Consider the following 20,695-nt stretch of genomic DNA (forward strand, 5'->3'; position numbering starts at 1 on the left):
TCAATCAATTTTCTAGGCTAAACAACCTTTATATTCTTCTGTTTAAAAGGAGAGCTTGGCATCCCACGTGTCATGTGTAATAGAGAAATGAGTGCTGGACAATTCTAAAGCTGGGGTTTGGAAATGGCAATTTATCCAGCTAATTCCTGGCCAGGTGCAGCCAGAAATGCCTGAAGTTACTTTGCCCTGAAGAAGTGGTGCCACTGTGAAGCCACACCAGGGAAAGGAGCTCCTGCTCTGCACTGAGCATAAACCCCCTCCATGCTCTCTCTGACAGCCTGTGCTGAGACTTGCTGGGAGAAACCTCAATGACCAAAAAAAAAAGTCCAAATTGACCAAAAAGATACAAATCTGTAGTGCAAGGCACCAAAAGCATTAGGAAGTTGTATAGGACAAAGTGCTTGGTTAACAAATCTTTGCTTCTTAAACCTTGTCTTACAAGATATGAAAATACAGCTGTAAATCAGGCTCAGTATTAAATATCTTTCATCAATGCCAACACATATTTTTTTCCTCCACAGGTAACTCTAATTAACACTGCACATCACTTATTCCCAACTTCCATGCAAATCACTGCCTTCCAAGACTAGGTAAGCAAATATGTCAATAAATCCACTGGAAACAATCTGGCATCTGAAGCAATTTAAAAAATAAACCCATGTTTTCTTCACTGCTTCAACTTCTGCAAGCAGAAGCACACAACTTGAGGATTTAAGGGGAACATTGTGCCAGACACACAGGTAAAGTCTCCTGCACATGGATTTACCTTACCAGGACCTCCTGGAGCTCTGCTGACCTTTCCATGAGGGCAGAATAAAGTCATAAATCCTGTTAGATCCCACACAGAGTTTTGATTTTAAATGCAAAGATTAAAAAATGTTGAAACAAGAAAAAAAAGTTTAAATGTTGAAAAATGTTGAAACAAAAAAAAAAACTCAAAGAGAATGTTGTCAAATGGATGTGTTTTGTAAAATGTCCATAAAGGATACAACTGACTTGTTAATTACCCTTTAAGAATAACATTCCTAAGGATAACATTGTATGTAATAATTACATTGTATGCAATAATCATTGTATGTTTTTAATTCTATGTCAAAACATAAAATTGCTTTTACATCATATCAAACCATAGGTTTAAGTAACAGAAAATTATACGATACTTCAGGATTTTACCACCTTAGTGAGTCATTTCCTACTCCCATTTTGAGGCAGCTTCATGAAAAGCCCACTTTGGGGCACACACCACCAAATAACTGCTGTCATAGAGAACATTTCTGCTGTCTGAAGAGTCATGGACACCCAATGAGCTCACTAACAGAGCACAGAGAAGGACACAGTGACAGAAAGCTGCTGGTTGTGGCACTGCATCTCAGATGCATCCAACTCTCTAGAAAGAAATAATCTAATCACATTTACTAAATCACATTCAACTTAAGTCATACCTCATCCAGACAGTCCTATTAACTCAACTTAAAGAAAAAGCTCGCCAAAAAAAAAAACCAAGAATAATCAATGGTTTTCTTTTTGCAACTGCCAAAATGACACAAAATTGCTACCTAGCAACTCAAAGGCTGAAGTCAGAGGTGTAACTACACCATGAAATCACACAGCTACATCCAGACGGGGCACAGCTGGTTCCAAAACAAGGGCCATGACTGCTGGGGTATCTAAGAAAAAAGTTATAGTCACCTAATACTTTGAACAAATACCACTTTTTTCACATTAAATATTCACAGATATTATTCCTCAAGATGTGAGCATTCTCCTCAGGAAAGAGCAACCAGGTTTATGACAGCAACAGCAAAAAAAGGTGCATCAACACATCACTGCTTCTGAAGCACAGCTTATCCATGCTGCTCACCAAACCCAAGCTAGAGAATGTTCTTGTCCTTTAAAGAAATACCACCCTCAAAACAAAGCACCAAGCACCTAAATAAGATTAAACAAACCACCTCAGTCCATGAGCTCGCTGCCCACTGAGCCATCACAATCCCCTCTCAGGCACACAGAGGCCTGCTGGAAAAAGAGTTAAGCTGTGTTACAACACCACAGTGCAGGTGGAAAAAATCCTGCTCCCAAAACACCCTCCAGAAATCCAGCAGCACATAGGAAGTCATCTCCTCCACCACTACAAGCTAAAAATCCTCTGGGTATGTGGGTTTATGCACATCCAGCTGTCACAAAAGCAGTTCCCTGCCAGAGCAGAAGCCTCATGAGCATTTCACATAAATCTCCCAAAACACATAAGCCCCCCCTTTGCACTTTAATCATTTGCTAACAGTTACAATAAGATTGTATTAAAAATTTAAACTGCCCTACTTAATGCAATTTACCTTCAAAGGTCCATTTCCAGAGAATGAAGCCGAATGATATAAATGTCGAACACTTGATCAGATTTATGGCGCCCAAGAATATTTCTCTTGATACAGATCTGACGAGTGAAGGCTAATGGCTTTAGTTTTATTACTTTTTAAGCACTTAATGGGAAAATTTAGACATTTTCACAAGACTAAGCTGCAGCAAGAATGGTGCATTTAGAGGATGACAGCAGAGGAGAGAGCTGTGTGCTCTGGTTAAACAGCGGCGCTATGAAGCGAGAGATGAACGCCAAGTATTTATCCTGATAATTTGTCACACAACAGTTAGGCCTGAGTGCCTCTGTTAGGGCAGAGCAGCACAAAGTGCTGACTCCACAGCCAAGTTCCCAGATGGAACTGGGGCCAAACTCCAAGGGAAAGACAACTGGAGTCACAGTGGGACTGTAAAAGCTGAGTGATAGTGCCAGGGGTGCAGATCAGCCAGTGCCTGCAGGTGATTAGGAAACAGCCCTTCCATTCTTTAGGGAATCCCACCTTTTCACCCCAGCCATGTTCTCCATAAATGTTACAAAGCAATAGTTTCACTACTCCAAAACCACTTTTTTTATCCCCCTATTTAATTTTTTTTAACTGAAAGACAGCTGGGAGTCCTCAGATTTCAATTAATGTCGAGGTACTTGGCCAATCAATCAGCAAGTGCTATAAATTCCCCTCTATTTCTCATTAGTTACACTATTGCACAGCTTAAATCTAAACATACCTTTCTGGGAGACTGTAAATTACCAGGCCTAAGACACAAGTGAGTGCATCAGGCATCAGGAGGGGCATAAATGATGGGAGTGAGGCCATTGTGTGTGCGCTCAACTCCGGCTGATTTACTCCTCACCAGGGCTTTTGTCACACCCAAGGAGCAGCAGCACAAGTGCCACCAGCAGCACTCCATCTCCTGCAGTTTGCATATCTGACTTGAGACCAGTAATGACCTGTCTTTATTAACATTAACAAGTTTTATGCCCCAAATCCAATTTTCTATGGGAAAAAATATTTCTTCAACATCTGCCAATAACGTTCTTTCATTAAGTGCAGATAGAGCTTGAAGAAAAACAAACCTCTGCCTTAAATTAAAATTGGTTCTGTGGCTCTGAAAGCCACTTTAAGCCTTTCCAAAGTTGAGACAGTGCAGAAGTTACCTGACACAAAAGGCTCTTGTGCTGAAACTAAAAGGAACAAACATTCACACATTTATTAACAAAACTATTCAATTTTTAGTCATGTACCAGCTTTATAATAATATGTGAACTAAAGATCATAAGTCAGCACTCCACAGAGGTTGCTGAGGGAATGCACTTGTCACAGATGACAAATATGTTCCAAAAAATGTTTTCTATCAGAGTTAGAATTTATTAAAAATTTAATTTGACGTTTTGAAAGTTGCAGGAAATAATGAAGTGAAGTCACATGTGGGAACTGTCAGGGATCACAGGAATCACAGGGCCCTTTAGGCTGGAAAAGCCCTCTAAAATAAAGTCCAAGCACTACCCCAGCACTGCCAAGGCCACCACTAACCACATCTCCAAGTGCCACATCAAGAAGTGTAAGAGTCCCCCAGTTTTCCTAACCCTTTAATAAAATATGTTGAGCCCCTGTGATCAGGGGTAAAATTTAATATTTGGGATCATTTTCATAATTGAAGCAACCCATGCAGTCCCATCCATCTGCCAGCTAATTTTCCTCCCTGATTTGAGCTTACTTCCTAACCAAAATGCAGCATGCACAGCTGAAACAAGTCCACACGGATCCCAGACTGGTACCCCTGCAAAGACCAAGCTAAAGAAGTACCCAAAATCTACAGAGACTATTCAAAAACAGCTCTGTGCTGCAGATTCATCTCTTGAGTTGTACAGAATGATGTTGGGCTGGATTTTGTCTTTTCCACAAAGTATTGACCAGATCCTGCAGCAGGCAGGACCTGACCTTGCTGTGTCTGGCTCACACAGAACTCCAGTAAAGAGGAAAGGAAGAGTGAAAGAGAAGGAAGAGTGAAAAGGGAAGAGTTTGATGCAGAGAACAGCAGTCTCAATGTTCAAGACTGGCCAACAACAGAAACTGAAATGAAAGGAGGAGCTTACAGATAACTTACAGATAAAGCTGCACTGACATTTGACCAAAATCACACAATGCTTTTCTTCTAGAGGAAGAGGAAGAAGCCTCAGCTTTGATGGGCACAAGCTGCCTTGTGCAGCACCACCTCATCAGACCTAACCCTCCATGTCCAAGTTCATTATACACAATTAAAGATTCTCTATAGAGAGGGAGGAAGGAAAAATGCATCTCCTCAATTTGGCAGCAGCAGCAGCAGCGCTGGGAGTTTGCTGGTGCAGGAATTCCGAGGGGAATGCCAGCACTGTGCCCTGCTCCACACTCCACCCCCCGCATCCAGGGAGGCTTTTAAAGCTGAATCCACGCTGCAAACAGCTCAATGGGATTTGCATATGCATACGGATTAGCTGAAAGACAGCGATTTGCAATGCGCTTCCGAAGTGGCTTTTGAGGAACCAGCTATGCTAATAATCAACTTTGATGTTGAAAATGTGTTTGTTGCACAACAGAGGAGGTTACAAAAGGATTATGTTTATTACACCAGTTTTAAACGTTTGATAGCTCAGACAAAAGCATCTCTTTATCATAAGGGGGCAAAGCGGGATCTTCTCTTTAATAAATGCTCCTAAACACGTCCAGAACAGAATGAAGTTACAGAAAGGGCATTCTGCCTTCCCTTTCTGTCTTCACACAACACATCTCCTGGGTTAGCTCTTAATCTTCCATTCATCAATATTAAGCCAACAAAGGTTGTTTTGTTTTGGTTTTTTTGGGTTTTTTTTTTGCAAGCAAATTTAAAGAGAAATCCACAAAGGACAGTTAAAACCAACAGCCAAGGGAAGACATATTGAGGATAACGAAAAAAATTGAAAAATCAAGCTTTAGATATTTCATGCTGCCCTCTGCATGTGAAGGCTTGCTGGAGAAGGTGTAGAAAACAAAGTGGCAGATGAGGTGTATGGGTTTTAAGATTTGTCAATAAAAAATTAAGAAGAAAATGTCAGATTAAATGATCAAACCACAATCACAGAAGTGTAACAAAGAGCACAGCAGTAGGAAGAGAGGCAGAGATATGCTGGGCAAGGCAGAGCATCCCCCAAAATGCAGCAAATGAGGCACAGTTTACACAGAACACTCAGAAATCAAGCAGATATGAGGAAGAAAAAGGTTCTGGCTGAGATAAAGCAAATATACACAGGCACTTTGAGGATGTCATGCTCTGCTGAAGCCCCTCCTGGCCCTCACCTAACCTTGTGGTCACTTCCTCTGCAGCAGCCAAAGCATCCTCACTCTAACAGGTATCACCAAGCAGAATTTCATTTTATTTGTTTTTAAAGCCTCCCCTCTGGACACAGCCCGTGACTGAGCCCTGCCAGCATCTCTGCTGTGCTGTCAGTTTGCTGTTCAGCTCACTTGGCTCAAAAAGAATGGCAGAAATTGTCACTGCTGCTTTCAGCTCCGCCAGGAACTGCAGCATGACAACATTTATTTATTGGCTTATTTCTGTTCTGCCTTTCCTGGTGTCTTTACTGAGAAAAGGAGGGGTTTGAAAAATAAGGAATTTTCAAACTTCCTCCTTCTTCCAGAATTTCTTGCTCCTGTTTCTAGGAAACAATTTCCTACGTGCTTGCCAGACACTCCACAAATGTGTTTATAACACTTTATCTGCCAAGCACAACACACATGAGTCTGTCAAACACACTGATTCTGCCTCTTACTCTCATGTAAAATTTTTAAAAAAAGGCAATTTACCCCCAAACAACCACCTTGTTTCCTGCCCCAGGATTTCAATTAGAGTTTACATTATAGAATATGACTTTACTGGACTAATTCTGAATCTTCACTACTGAAAACCTAAATTATTTTGCATTTTGAAGAGATGTTGATCAACATTCTTGCTGCCATTTAATGAAGAATTCATCAATGTTGAACTAGGTCTTGCATTTATTGTGCTCTCCAAAAAATTTAACAGCTGTCACCTATTGTACAGAACCAGCAGCTCTGCTCTAGGTTTTGAGTAACCTGCCTCACTGCATACATTTCAAATTAAGACTTAAAGGAAGTGCCACGAAATAACCACTATAAAATTAAAAGTCACATAAAAAGTTCTGCAAGACATTATGGTTTTCTACGAGTCACCTACTGAATGACACATCAGAGCTAAAATCAAAACCTCTCTGGAACTTTTACTGGCATTAAATCATTCTATTCCTCCATGCTCATTGTAGCACTTTTAAAATTCCATGCCCTGGAGTACAGCTCCTCATCCCATTATTTGATTCCAAGCTTGAAAAACTGCATGCAGACGAGTCACTGGAAGAGCTCTTTTCTTTCCTTCACACATTTGTGGATCCAGGTGCGGTGTTGAAAAACCTGATAGAGCAGTACCAGTCTCCAAGTCCCCAATGCCTGCAAAATTGCTGCAATTTTCACCCAAAAATTGGCCAAAAAGGTGAAGTCTGTGCCCACCAAACAGCATGGCAGCAAAACTGGACAGCACCAAGCATGAGGGGAACTGCACAGAGACCCCCTAAGTTCTTGGGGACAACAGAAAAAGAAAGTAATGTGTAAAGTGTGAAATTTGGTAATCAGTCAGAAAATATAAATCCAAGGACTTGGATCCATTTTCCAGCCCAATCCTACTGATGCCAACTGCTCCCCAGCATGAAGGCTTCTTCACACCTGGTTCACCAGGCAATGCTCAATTCACACAGCTCATTTCAAGCCTGGGTTATATCAAGTTTGGATATTGGTTAATATCTGGATATTGGTTAATATCCTGCTAGTTCACCTTCCTACAAAAACGTGCAGTCTGATTTATGGCACCAGAACTTGTCATCTGCTGAATGGGGCTGAGGGATTACCTGGAAACCAGAAGAAACCTCTATGCAAAGAAAAACAGCCACCAAAAAACCCCAAAGAACAGGGGAATTAAATGCTTATTTCCAAATTAAATCTTCTCCTTGTTCAATGGCCCATAAGAGTTACAGGTGGAGTGAAATTCTTGTTTCCAAACTAAATCTTCCCATTTATTAATGGCCCGTAAGAGTTACAGGCAGGAAGGATAAAGTGAAGTGTAAGGGCAAAGCATGAGCAAGAGTGAAGCTGAAGCAAGTTCAGAATAAAACACAAACAGAAACACCTCACAAGACGAGGGTGACCAGATTTTTGCGTTTATATATATTTTTTTCCGGCCGATTTTGGCTGCCGGAACGTTTGAACGTCCCCGAGGGGCTCCGCGGCGCCGCCGCCGCCATCACGGGCCCCTCACGCCGCGGCTCCGGCGCCCCCTGGCGGCCGCTCCCGCCGCGCTCCGTTATTCCCCCGGATTAATAAAATCAAAACGTGCATTAATACAATCAAAAGGTTAATTTTACGTTAAAACAAACGCCTTAAAACGAACTTAAAACTGAAACGACTTAAAATGAACAGGGGGGGTTTAAAATGAACTCGGCTTGAGCATTTGTTGCTCCAGGCTAAGCCATGATATCGAGGAAAATAAATTGACTCCCTCATGTCACTTTCTCGTTAGAAAAAACCTGAAACGAACAAACCAGGAAGATACAAATATCTAACCGGCCAAAACATCGATTTGTGAAGCATGGAAGAGTCAGTAGGTTGATCCAGACCATGTGTGACCATCCTGAAGCTCATCACACACCATGTTCCTGGAGGCCTCAGCCCAACTCCAAGGAAACCCAAGGAAACCCAAGGAAACCCAAGGAAACCCAAGGAAATCCAAAGCAATCCAAGGAAATCCAAGGAAATCCAAAGCAATCCAAGGAAACCCAAGGAAATCCAAAGCAATCCAAGGAAACCCAAGGAAATCCCGAGCTGAAGGAACCGCTGCTCATCCTGCCCTACATTGGGTCCCCACCAGCCCAGCCCAAGCAGAGAATCCCTCAGGCCACATCCAGTGCCAAAGTGCACATTGATCTTCCCAAACCAGCTGTCGGGATGGGACCCATTTACTTCCTTTTTGTTTACTTCCCATTAGGCTGATGAACATTTCCTAATGAAAACACATCTATAAAAGCTGACTTGGTAATGCTGATGGCAAGTGACAGCCCTTCCCCTCGATGAGGCTGGAGCAGGAATAATTTGTCATCTCCCATCCCTTAACAGAGAAATGGTGCTTTGAAGTTCTCCTTTTAAGACACCTTTGTTCAACACCACGTGGGAAATACTATTTGGATCTGGAAATGAAATACTCCTGGTAGATTTTTTTACACAGAGTAGACACGCTCTTTAATAAAAGACTAGTTAATTTGCAAATAAAGCATCCAAAAATACTGGCAGCACCAGAGCAAAGTGCAAATTGTGAGGCAGCAGTGGCCTCTGCCACCACATACCTGCAACTCCTGCCTCAATATTCACAGGGTTATATTGTTATTTTGGGCAGTATTTAGATCAAAATCTGGGTGTTACAGCCATCTAGATGAGGTAAAACCCCCTTGGTTGAACTGCTGAGCTACAGACACAGATTCAACTCTGAACCTAAGTTAGACTCAAACCCTTTTGTTTCATACCCTGTGATAGTAAAATTTTATCCTCTAAATATTTGAACATTTGCTCCTTTGTGGTGTCAGAGACTCGCATGGCCCACAGCTAAATGGGTCAGGGAAAATCCAAACATAAAGCAGGGCAAGATGTGTGGTTCTGAATACACCATGAACAGAAATAAAAGCAATTCTCATGCATTAATGGTACATCAAGCTAATTCAAGAAGGCTAAAACCATTAAAAAGGCATCCTGGGGCAGTACACAGTCATTACAATACTGTGCTGACAAGAAGTATTAAAATAATCATTTTCACTGTCATTGATAGAATCTGTTCTGATAAGCAGGGGGAAAAATTCCCTAATTCTTAATTGGGAATATGAAGCAAAATGGATCTTATTAGCATTTATCTAATTTTTAAAATGCAATTCCCTTGTTCAACTATTCAAAATAGCAAAAAAATAAGAAAGGATTTATTATCCTCCATCGTTGGGCACATTACTAAACTAAACCCTTGAAACACGGAACTCCTCTTTTTTATTTCAGCCTGAAATTCAGGTTTTACTTCCCAACAGTATGTTTTAAACCTCAGTGGGACATGGTTGAAGGTTAGAAACCAGCAGAATGTGAAGGACAATTTTGGCTTTCACTTTACTTAGCTTTCCTCTCACAAAATATGAACCAATGGACTTGATGATCTTAAGGGCCTTTTCCAACCCAAGTGATTCTATGATTCCATCTCTGTTACAATCAATGGTGAGCTTATCAGCTGTAATGAAGCGCTGGAAACGAGGTATTTGGATTTAACTCGAGAATAAAGTAGCATTTTCATAATAACAATAATCATTCAAGTTAAATTATTTTCCCACTCAGCTGTGGAGAAAATGGGAAATGAGTTATCACAGAAGAATCATAACAGATGACCACTAAGTTCAGTAGCTGCTTGCAGGGGACAAATTTGAAATTTAATTTCTAAAGTGTGTGCAATGAAGGAGTAAAAAGCTCTTCAATGCCATTTCCAATTTCTTCCTCCAAAAGGTATGTCTACATCACAGCCAGGCACAACACAGAAACAAGAAAAGAGATTTTAAAATAAGCTTGCAAACAAAGCAGCCCAAACCAGGAACTGGTGTCAAAACCCACCAGGTGTGTGTGGAAGAAAAGTCTGTAGGCTGGAACATCCTCAGGTGAATTTTATTTCTTTTTTTTATCAGAGAATCCCAGAATGGTTTGGAGTGGAAGGGACGTTAAAGCTCATCTTGTTCCAACCCCTGCCAGGGCAGGGACACCTTCCACTACCCCACTAATGTGAACCCTCTGAAGAAGCCACAAAAAAACCCATTAAAGCTATGCTGAACCTGAACACCCCAGAGCAGCACAAACCAAGGGACATTTAATCAAGTGCTCCCTATTAACAGCTTGCACTGCTCATTCACACCCCCCCATTTAATGGGGTTAAGAAGTTGCTTTGTTTCCTGCTGAAACAAACAGCAAAAATTATCAGGAATTGGATTCGGTCCCAGACGTGTCTGGCAAGTGTAACCCATTCATACAGAAGCATTTCTAATCCTATTAGCTGGCAAATATTAAAGAGTTGGTTGGCTGCCACGAGGGCAAAACAACACCCTGATATTTCTTAAAACACATGAGCCCTGTCAATTCTTTCTTACCACCAAAGAGAGACAAATGAGCCCCCTGAAAGCTTACAAGTTTATCACACTAGCTTTGTGCCAAGAGACTTCTCTCCAAATCTATGAGAAAAGGGAAAAAAAAAACCAAGAAGGAGGCTGCAGACAGAGCCACAAACACCAGGACTTGGAATATATAATTAACAATCTAACTATAGCCAGCACTCCAAAATAAATGTGCTAAACAAAACCCCCTAATGGCTCTTTGAAACTCCTAATCAATATAGAAAATCTAGGCAGTCAAAACAGTAATTTTTGCAACTGGTTCAACAGAAAACAGGGAGCAAAGCAAGAAGATGCAGCTTCAAATGCTCTTCTCTGAAATCTGACCAACACCATGGGTTAAAAAAGGATGCAAGTCAGTATTTTCCACAAAAAATGTACAAATTTTTTGACTCTTTTTATCCCATGCAAAAATTGCCACCTTTTTTGTTTTGAATGTAAACATTAGAATGTATCTCCTTTTTATATCTCCTTTTTATTCCACGCAAAAATTTGGTATTTTTGCCTTTTTTTTAAATTTGAAGCATCTTTTCACACCCTATTGCAAGGTGCTGATGTGACACTGCCTTATGTAAGCACAGGCAGAGCAGGACTTTGCAACGAGAAGCTGGCAACAGAAGGCCCCAGAACTAGGGGCTCTGAGAAGCATTAACATTTAATTAATTAAAAAGGTTTTCAGACACAGAAAACTGCTGTGATGAGAGACTGACACATTCAGCCACGAGAGGAGCATGGCGAGACGAGAAGCCAGCTAAGCCCCAGGACACTTGGTTGAAATTCCACTAGAGGGAGCACACATCCCATCTCATACAACTCCAGGACCATGGAATTATAAAATATCCTGATCTGAGAGGGACCCACAAGGATCAAAACCCCTACAAAGGACTCTCAGAGAGTCCCAGAATGGTTTGGGTTGAAAAGGAGCTTAAAGCTCACCCTGTGTTACCCCTGCATGGGCAGGGACACCTTCCACTGTCCCAGGCTGCTCCGAGCCCTGTCCAACCTGGCCTTGGGCACTTCCAGGGATCCAGGGGCAGCCACAGCTGCTCTGGGAAACCTGTGCCAGGGCCTGGCTGTGGAACCTAACAGGAACAATTCCTTCCCAACATCCAACCTAGCTCTCCATTTTTAACACCCCATGAACATTACGGTGCTCGAAAGTCGCATTTTCAGCTCCTCTGCACAAACAGCCCCTCAGCCTCTCCACTAACGCTAGAACCAAAGCAGAGAAAACTTTGTTACAATAAAGCAGCAGCAAAGAAAACTGAAAATTAGGCAAAGACTAAAAATAGCTTAAGATGCTTGAGACTAAAGGTGCTGGTGGAGAACACATCAGTGCACATACGATGTGTTAAGGAGTCATCTTAGAAAGTTAAGGAGCCGTCTTAGAAAACACAACAAAAATAGCCAAAAAACAGCATTTTCTTGAACTGAGCAGGCAAATATGTGAGCTATCCCAAAGGGTCATTACTCAGAAAGGACAGCTAGAGGGTGGGGTGATGTGCTGGGTGCCAAAGGGCAGCTGTACCGTCATGGAAGACTCTCTCCACGTTGAGCCCGTAGGTCGCGCAGGTCTCGTAGTAAGTGCATCTCTTGAGGTCATTGGACAACTTCCTGGCTCTGGCATCGTCGATGACACGGGGGTTGGTGGAGCTGATGGCATCTGCAGAGCCACAGGGGGAAAACATCCATTAATGGTCACTTGCAAACACCAGCTTGGGACTCACAGAGTCACAGGAGGGGTGTGGAAGTCGGGAAAGACTTCTGAGATCACCGAGTGTAACAACAACCCACAGTCACCACTGACCCTTAGTGCCCCATCCACGTGGGTTTGGAGCACTTCCAGGGATGGTTCCAGCTTGACAGCCCCTTCTGTGAGGACATTTTCCCTAATATCCAACCTGAGCCTCCCCTGGTGCAACTTCAGGCCAGCTCCTCTCATATTGATCAATACCAAGCAGTGAGTTTAAATACAAACCATGAAACAGGGTGTACATCACTCTGATTTACATCTCCTTATTAAAATTACCAGTACACTGATTCTAAAAGCCAGGAGGAAAACCTCCAAGGCTTTTTGCTTTCCTTAAATACATATATTGAGCTCAGTTGGTACACAATCACATGAAAGAGCATGAGCTCTGATGTAAAACATATTTAGGGAAACAAGTGGGTGATTAGTACAAACATGTCAAATGGTTCTTACATCTCTGTAAGTATCAGTGACTATAGAGTATGAAATATTAAACATGATGTATTTTAAAGAAATAGAACTTAATTGTAAATTACTTTCTCAAACTGCCGTAAAGGCACCCAGAGATGTTGTGGGAACATACTGCAAAGCTGATAAAAATTGTCTTTTTCTATACCATCATACTTGGTAATTCTCTCCAAGAGCTTCTTCTCATGGAAGCTGAAATTGCAGTTTCTAGAGCTTATCCAGAGGAGCTGAAAAAGCCTCACACCAGAATAGACGAAGGAGAAGCTTCTTTCTTGCTACTCCATCATAGTGATGAACTCTGTATACAAAGGTGATACTATCTGAAGTGATAATCTTATTAACAGACCTTGAAAAGGAATTTTTTTTTCCCCAGGAGTATTGTGTTACTCTTCTGCCCCATCCCTGGAAGTGTTCCAGGCCAGGCTGGATGGGGCTTGGAACAACCTGGTACAGTGAGTGGGAGGTGTCCCTGCCCATGGCAGGGGGTGGCACTGGATGATCTTCAAGGTCCCTTTCAGCCCAAACCATTCTGGGATTCTACAACAGGCAATAATTTCAGCATTTACAGCTGCCCAGAAAGCCTTCCTTAAAATCTGTAACCACCCACAGCAGCAAAACAGATTTGTTCTTTGGGAAAAAAGCATTAAAAAAAAAACCCTAAACATGAACTCAGTGCCTCTTGCAACGCTGTGTGTGAGGCTCTGCCCCCCCGGGCACGGCAGGACCAGACCTCAACTGATGCTGTCATTACCTCCTCATCAGATCCAATTAACAAAAATAGAGCAGCAATTAAGAAAAGCAGGAGCCCGTTTTTTATCAGCAGAGGGCGCTGGTAGCATATGCCCAGGAAGGAACCGAGAGGGTTCAGCTCCAGAACACCACAACTCCCCAGAGTTTGCCTCCTTGTGCCCAGGTGGGTCAGGCTGGGGCACTGAGCTGCCCTTGGAAGCCAGGGGAGAACATCTGGAAGTGCCACTGTTGTGGGAAAGATTTCATTTCACATTGCATTTCAGGAATACCTGACACAACCAAGAAGTCCAGGTTGGACAGGGCTTGGAGCAACCTGGACTAGTAGAAGATGCCCATGCCCATGGCACGGGGTTGGAATTAAATGAGCTTTAAGGTGCTCTCCATCCCAAACCATTCTGGGATTCTATGATATGAAAGGTTTATTTCAAATATGTATTTTAACAAGTGAATTTAGGTATTCATATATTTTATTTCATTGTAAAACACAGACCAAAAACTCTGCTTTTTCCTGATGCTTATGAATAGAGTTAGCATTATTTCCATCTTTTAAAAAAATCCCCTTTGCATCGGTGCTGCAACAGAAAATTAACTTTTCTTTTACTGGAAGTAACAGGAAGGAGATGGAAAACCATACCCCAAACCATAGCCCAGAAGGGGGTCAGAAGGGCACAAAGAAAAAAAAAGGTTGGAGAAATGTTTCCCCTTCACCTTCTCAACTCCAGCTTCAAGCCCAAAACATGGCCCTTCAAAGCAGCTCCTTTCTGCTTTTTGGTGGAGTTTCTGCTGTCCTAAGACTTTTTCTGTTCCTACTTCTCCTTTTCCTTCTTATCATCTGTTTCCTCCCTCCAGCTGGGCTGTGATTCCTCCTTCCCTGCTGCCCACACATCCCCTCTCTGCTGTCACCCCTGGGCAGGAGGCAGGGGAAGGCCAAATGCTCCCTGACCATGTGGCTGAAAAAACACCAAAAAGCTCCAACACCACCACAACCACTGGGACATACTAACAAGGAGGATGCCCAAAACTGAGCCAAGAACAATTCACAACACCTGTGTTCTGCCTCTAACACACAACAGCAACCTGGTGAGGCTCAGCCTGGAGAAAAGGAGGCTCAGGGGGGACCTTCTGGCTCTGCACAACTCCTGCCAGGAGGGTGCAGCCATGTGGGCTCTGTACCCAAGGAACAAGGGACAGAACGAGGAGAAATGGCCTCAAATTGTGCCCAAAGGGTTGTCCAGCCCTGGCACAGCTGCCCAGGGCAGTGCTGGAGTCACCACCCCTGGAAGGACATAGAAGTTGTGTGGGTGTGGCACCTGGGGACATGGTTTAATGCTGGCCTTGGCAGTGCTGAGGGAACAGCTGGATTTGGTGATTTAAAAGTTTTTTTCCAACCTTCATGATCCCGTGGTCAGGAACAGAACAGCCTCAGCTCCACCAATGCAGCAAACCAATCAGGATGGGAAACTGGTGAAATGTTACTGGGCTATGCTGGCACAAGGCAGCAGAGAATATTCAAAAAACCACTCAAATGCCAAAGAAACTGAAATATTTTGGGTACCTTTCCCTTACCATATTTCCCTTCAGGACAGCTGCTATTTCAGAAGGAAAAACTGGGGGGATAGGTTGGCTCAGGTGGCAAAAAGCTGCATTTTTACTTGATTTACAGAGGTCTCCCAGAGGCACAGCCTGAGGCCAGGCTTCACCTCTGCCTTCTACCCTGCTGCCTCTCAGCAATGCCAGGGTGTTGAACCCTTCCAGACTGCCAAGCTCATGGAAACTGGTCTGGCTGCAGAACTTCCCCACACAACTGATTTACGTGCCCAGATTCAATCAGGGCATCCCCCTGCTGGGCAAGAAAACCACCACCACCAGCATTGAAAATATTATTTTAAATTTCCTTGCAAGCCATAGAATCCTGGAATGGTCTGAGTTGGAAGGGACCTTAAAGCTCATTGTGTTCCACCCCCTGCCATGGGCAGGGACACCTTCCACTATCCCAGGTTGCTCCAAGCCCCATCCACCCTGGCCTTGGACACTTCAGGGATCCAGGGGCAGCCACAGCTGCTCTGGACAACCTCTGCAGGGCCTGCCCACCCTCAGAGTGAAGAATTTCTTGTGCATATCTGACCTAAACTTCCCCTCTTTCTTCACTGCTGAGGTCCTACACTCTCCCTCTCCAAGCGAACTGCCAGGACATTTTTTTCTCACCTCAAATACTGTCCTTGCAATGCCACAGCTCTGTAGCAAAGGGCAAAGGACAGGACATGGCTTTGCCAGCTTGGAGGAGCCCATGTGGTCTCCAAGGCCCAGCTGAGAGCATTGCAGCTGGGAATGAGGGCTGCACTTACCCTGGGTGCCCACCAGGACCATGGGGATCTCGCTGGTGTTGCGATAGCTGGCCATGCGGCTGTAGTAGTGGTAAACGGTCTGGAAGCTGACCTCATCCTCCAAGCTGAACACAAAGATAACAGCATCCACCCACATGGCAAACTGCAGGATAAAAATGGGAAAGGCCAACTGTGAGAAGAGCAGCGAGGAGGGGGAAGAAGGAAAAGCAAGAGAGAAACGTTCTTACCTTCCTGCAAGGGAAATACACACCAGAAAAACTCACACACAAAAAAGGCCTCAACAGGGTTAGGATCAGTTGCTAAAATGATGAATCTCATCACCCTGCACACCATGAGGATCTGGGATACACAAGGGATTTCCCCACATGGGCAGCCCTGCTTCACTGGGGTGTGTAAGCAGCTACTGTCAGTGCACACTGGGTTTGATTCCCAGAAAACACAGCAGGCTGAGGTTGCTGTCTCTGTGCATTTGAAAGGAGCAACACTCATCTGCAGTGCTCACTGAGCCCCCATGCTGCCATTTGCATGCATGCCAGGACGGGCATTGCTAGGAATTCTCACATCTCAACCCCATTAATTTGAGACTTGCAGTTCTCCACCATACAGACACTCTGAGCTGAGCCAGCAGCACCAAGTGCCTCGCTGTGCTTTCAGTGGAAGAGCAAACTGCTCTCTCTTGGCATCAGGAACCTGCTGAGAGACATGCAGGTGCTCCTCAGTGACCATGCAAGTGAGAAGCTTTTAGCTCACAAGTGAGTTAAGACATTTAACTCAACAGTGAACATGAACAGGACATCAAGAAGAAACTCCAGCTTACTTCACTGCCTTTATTTTTCCCTAAGTGACTCCATTCCTACCCAAATTCAGAGCAATGGAAACAAGCTTCAGCCAAGGGGATTTTCATGCTTTGTTATATTATTACTACAATGTGCCAGGGGACACACTGAACACAGAGGTTCACTGGGGAAAGGCTCTGCATATTTATGATGATTGTATTGAAACCAAACACTGTCTGGGCTGTTATGGGGTAAAAATAGACCAAATAATTGTTTTGAGGTTTTCAAGACAGTCAGGAGGACAATCTTCCAGAGGGGAAGGAGAGGACTGGTTAACACACAGCAGAGTCACTGCCAGAATAAGGTCAACCACCACACTGTTAAACTGTTCAAACCAGAAGATGAAACCACAGGAACTGGAGACAGCATCATTAATCTGGGAGATGTGGGCTTGGGTCTCATTATAAAATGGTTTTTGTTGACTGAACTCAGCAGCATCATGCCAAGGACTCTTCCCAACAACTGGGAATGTCCTTAAGGCATCCATTTGGAAGCCAACAGTCTCTCTAAAGCCTCTGAATGTTTGAGCAGTGTGTACAGCAGCCTTCTAATAAAGATCATTTTAAAACACTCCACAGATTTACACTGTGCAGTTCCAGCAGACACAAAACATTTCCAGCAATTCCTTATTTCACTTTTCATATTGAAATGAAGCTTAATCTTTGTGGGTATCAGACCTGTGGTACAGAAAACCAAAGGAATTTTAGGAAACACAAGGTCTGGAAACCCTGGATGTCTCATCCAGAGTACTGTGCAGGAAATGGCTTGAAACAAGGACAAATCAGCTGCTGGTATAGAAATCCATTCTCAGACTTATTACTGTGAATGAGCAGAGGTGTTAGCTCAAGGCAAGCCCAAAAGCATATTGTAAAAAATGTTTTAAATTTAAAAACTGCATGCAGCAGCTCATTGTAGGTCAGCTACCAGGTTAATTTGGTTTTACAATAGGAAATTGAATTATTTTCATCTTTGAACAATTTTATCTTAGGCAAAGAAAGGAGAGATCATAGACCCACAAAAAGATTATTAAGGGCAGTTTGTTTTTTCTCACTTCCTGCCAAAAAGAAGGGGACAGTAACCTGGGGAATACCCATGACCCAGTGCCACAACTCCACATGTCAGCTCCTTCCTTACTGCAGGTGGAATTCAATCCCAATTATTCATGAACACACAAGCAAACTTTTCATTGCAGGAATTAATGAACAGATTAAAGATTTTTAATAGACATGTAACTTGAAATTACACCCAAAAACTCCAAAGGGAATTTACAGGAAAGCCTCGTGCTGAAAGGTGAGACAGCACTGACACCTCAGACCTCTTCAGCAAATCACGAGGACGGAGAACAAATCTCAGCCACCACAGAATCCCAGAGTGGTCTGGATTGGAGGGACCTTAAAGCTCATCTCATACCAGCCCCCTGCCATGGGCAGGGACACCTTTCACTGCACAAAGCCCCAAATTCACCTGGCACATCCCAGGAGCACACCCTGTGCTGTTCATCAGTCTGCAGCCAGCTCCTGTGAGCTCTGCAAAGCCAGGCACAAACCCATCTCAGATTGCTGCATGTACCTTTGTACCTCCACTATTCACATTCTTAGATGAGTGAGTGTTCTCTAAGCATTAGGGGCTGCTCCAGCCAAATCCCTCCCAGCCCCAGACAGAGCTGTCCTTGTTGCTCCTGCTGCCAGATGTGCCAGTGCTTTATTCTGTCCTGTGACTTCCTTCCTTCCAGGATGTCTCTCTCCGCCTCCATTTCCTCCTCGTCCTTTCTCTTCCCCTTTGTCCTGGCACCTTCCCCCACGCTCTCACCCTCCTGGAGCTGTGCTGCTGCATTGAAACCCAAGCTGCTGCTGCTGGCACTGCTCCCCCTCAGCTGTTTGGCAGCTCCTGATGCTCAATTATTGCTTGTTTGGAAGCTGATCCCTCCCGGAAGAGCCTGGCAAAGCCAGGCCAGCAGCAGCCAACACTCAGGAAATCCTGCCAGTGCCCAGGTGAGGAGAGGTGGAGGAGGAGGAGGATGTCCAAGACAAGGATGCTGCCTGCAGGCAGCACAGATGCTTTAATCTGAGGTGATTTAAGCAGCACATGAGCAAACTCTTGCTCAACAGAGAAATGGTCAAGCACTCAAACCCCCAAGTGTCTTCTCCACAGCCAGGGGCTTGGCCAGGCTGGGGGAGCTGGGGGTGTTCAACCTGGAGAAGAGAAGGATCCAGGGAGACCTCAGAGCTCCTTCCAGAGGGCTGGAGAGGGACTTGGGACAAGGGCCTGGAGTAGGGCAGGACACAGGGAATGGCTTCCCACTGCCACAGGGCAGGGTTAAATGGGATGGTGGGAAGGAATTCCTCCCTAGGAGGAGGGTGGGCAGGCCCTGGCACAGGGTGCCCAGATCCCTGGCAGTGCCCAAGGCCAGGCTGGATGGGGCTTGGAGCAGCCTGGGATAGTGGAAGGTGTCTCTGCCCATGGCAGAGGGTGGGAGTGAGATGAGCTTTAAGGTCCCTGCCAATCCAAACCATCCTGTGCTTCTATGAAATCCTGATGTGTGACTAGGGGAAGCACAATGCTTGGGAATTCAGTATAAATGAGCTGGATATCCTGACTTGCACAGTCTCAGTCAGAATCCCAAATATTTGCTACACACACTCATCCATCCATTGTAACTGAAATCCCAACCATTTGCTGGACAAAATCTTTTTCACCTGAGGGTGATGCTGGAATTCTCCTGGCAGGAAGATGAGAAGGAGCCAGGGCAGAACAAAGCAGAGCCAGTTCTTTGAAAGGAACTTTTGAAAAACAAGGGAAGCGAGGCTTTGGGCTCACCTGTGCCTCTGGAGGGCCTCCTTCATCTCTGATCAGCAGCAGGTAGCTCTGTCCATCAACCACTATCTCCTTCTTGAATCTCCCACCTGCCACACAAAGCAGCTGGTTACAGACAGCAGAGGTACAGAACACACAGCAGAAAAAGGCTTCGCTTGTGGAAAAGAAAGCTCTTTGCAAATTAACCAGCAGCTGGAATGTTACTGAGGTTCAGATGCACATACATGGGAATTACTTCAAATTAAGGCATGTACTTGCCTTATATTTATATATATTTATATAAATATATAGTGGGAAAAACCAGGAATTGCATTACAACCCACACTAGGTGTCCTTGGGTTGATGCATACAATTAAAACCCTGTATGTGTCACCTTTGTTTTTAATAATTGGGAAAGAAGTGTCTGTAAGGAAGGCAAAGTGCACACAAACATCGTGTCTCCTCACCAAAACCAGTTTCCTGTGGCATCCAGCATTTCCCCAAGGGAAGCCCAGTTCTCAGAGCACACAAGAGTGGGATGTTATGGGAATGAGAGCTCCACACTCACACACCACAGTTAGGGGAAGGTACCACACACATGTTAGACAAAAAAGCTACGATGGTGCTGCCTCTGGAGAGATGTGCTAAGCTAGCAGAGAAGCCTGTGCTGCTGGCTTGGGATGAATCCCACACCTGCTCTGCACACCTGGATAAAGAGAGGGCAGCCATAGCCTCCAACCACATCCTACTCCTGCTCCTGGATTTCCAGGGGGTGCAGAACAAGGGGTGCCTGGGGCCACCAAGGAGGATCCAAGCCCAGCAGCTGCTCTGTCACTGACTGGCTCACAGGGACTCAGCCACCACCCCAGGGCAGGGCTGGGACTGCTTCTTTTGGGGCTAAAAGCATATTTTGGGCACTCTGCTGCCTCTCTCAGAAATGACAAATCCCATTTAGGGCTTCTGGTGTGACAGAGCCTAAGCCAGGATTAGCAAGCTTGGCCTAAGCACAGGGGAGGCATTTAGGCTCCTCTCCTGGAGCAAACCCACTCTTATCTCCCCACCTAAGTCCCAAAGCCCCCAAGGCCTCCAGCTCTGCATCACCCACCCTCACAGCTGAGCTTACCATGCTGAGATAAAACACATC

General features: G+C 44.3%; 1 protein-coding gene across 13 annotated transcripts in view; it reads right to left on the bottom strand.

Moving 5' to 3' along the window:
- The window catches only part of AGAP1 (ArfGAP with GTPase domain, ankyrin repeat and PH domain 1), a 325,885-nt gene that overhangs the window by 186,792 nt on the left and 118,398 nt on the right, over positions 1-20,695 (bottom strand). For all 13 annotated transcript variants that reach the window (XM_077180980.1, XM_077180979.1, XM_077180978.1 and 10 more), the window contains 3 exons: positions 19,576-19,661; positions 15,923-16,064; positions 12,138-12,272 (listed from right to left, as the gene is read on the bottom strand). In XM_077180980.1, the coding sequence (XP_077037095.1) occupies positions 12,138-12,272; positions 15,923-16,064; positions 19,576-19,661 (363 nt within the window). The remainder of the gene's footprint in view (positions 1-12,137; positions 12,273-15,922; positions 16,065-19,575; positions 19,662-20,695) is intronic.

Source organism: Agelaius phoeniceus, chromosome 7 (assembly GCF_051311805.1).
Source record: "Agelaius phoeniceus isolate bAgePho1 chromosome 7, bAgePho1.hap1, whole genome shotgun sequence".
Classification (NCBI taxonomy): domain Eukaryota; kingdom Metazoa; phylum Chordata; class Aves; order Passeriformes; family Icteridae; genus Agelaius; species Agelaius phoeniceus.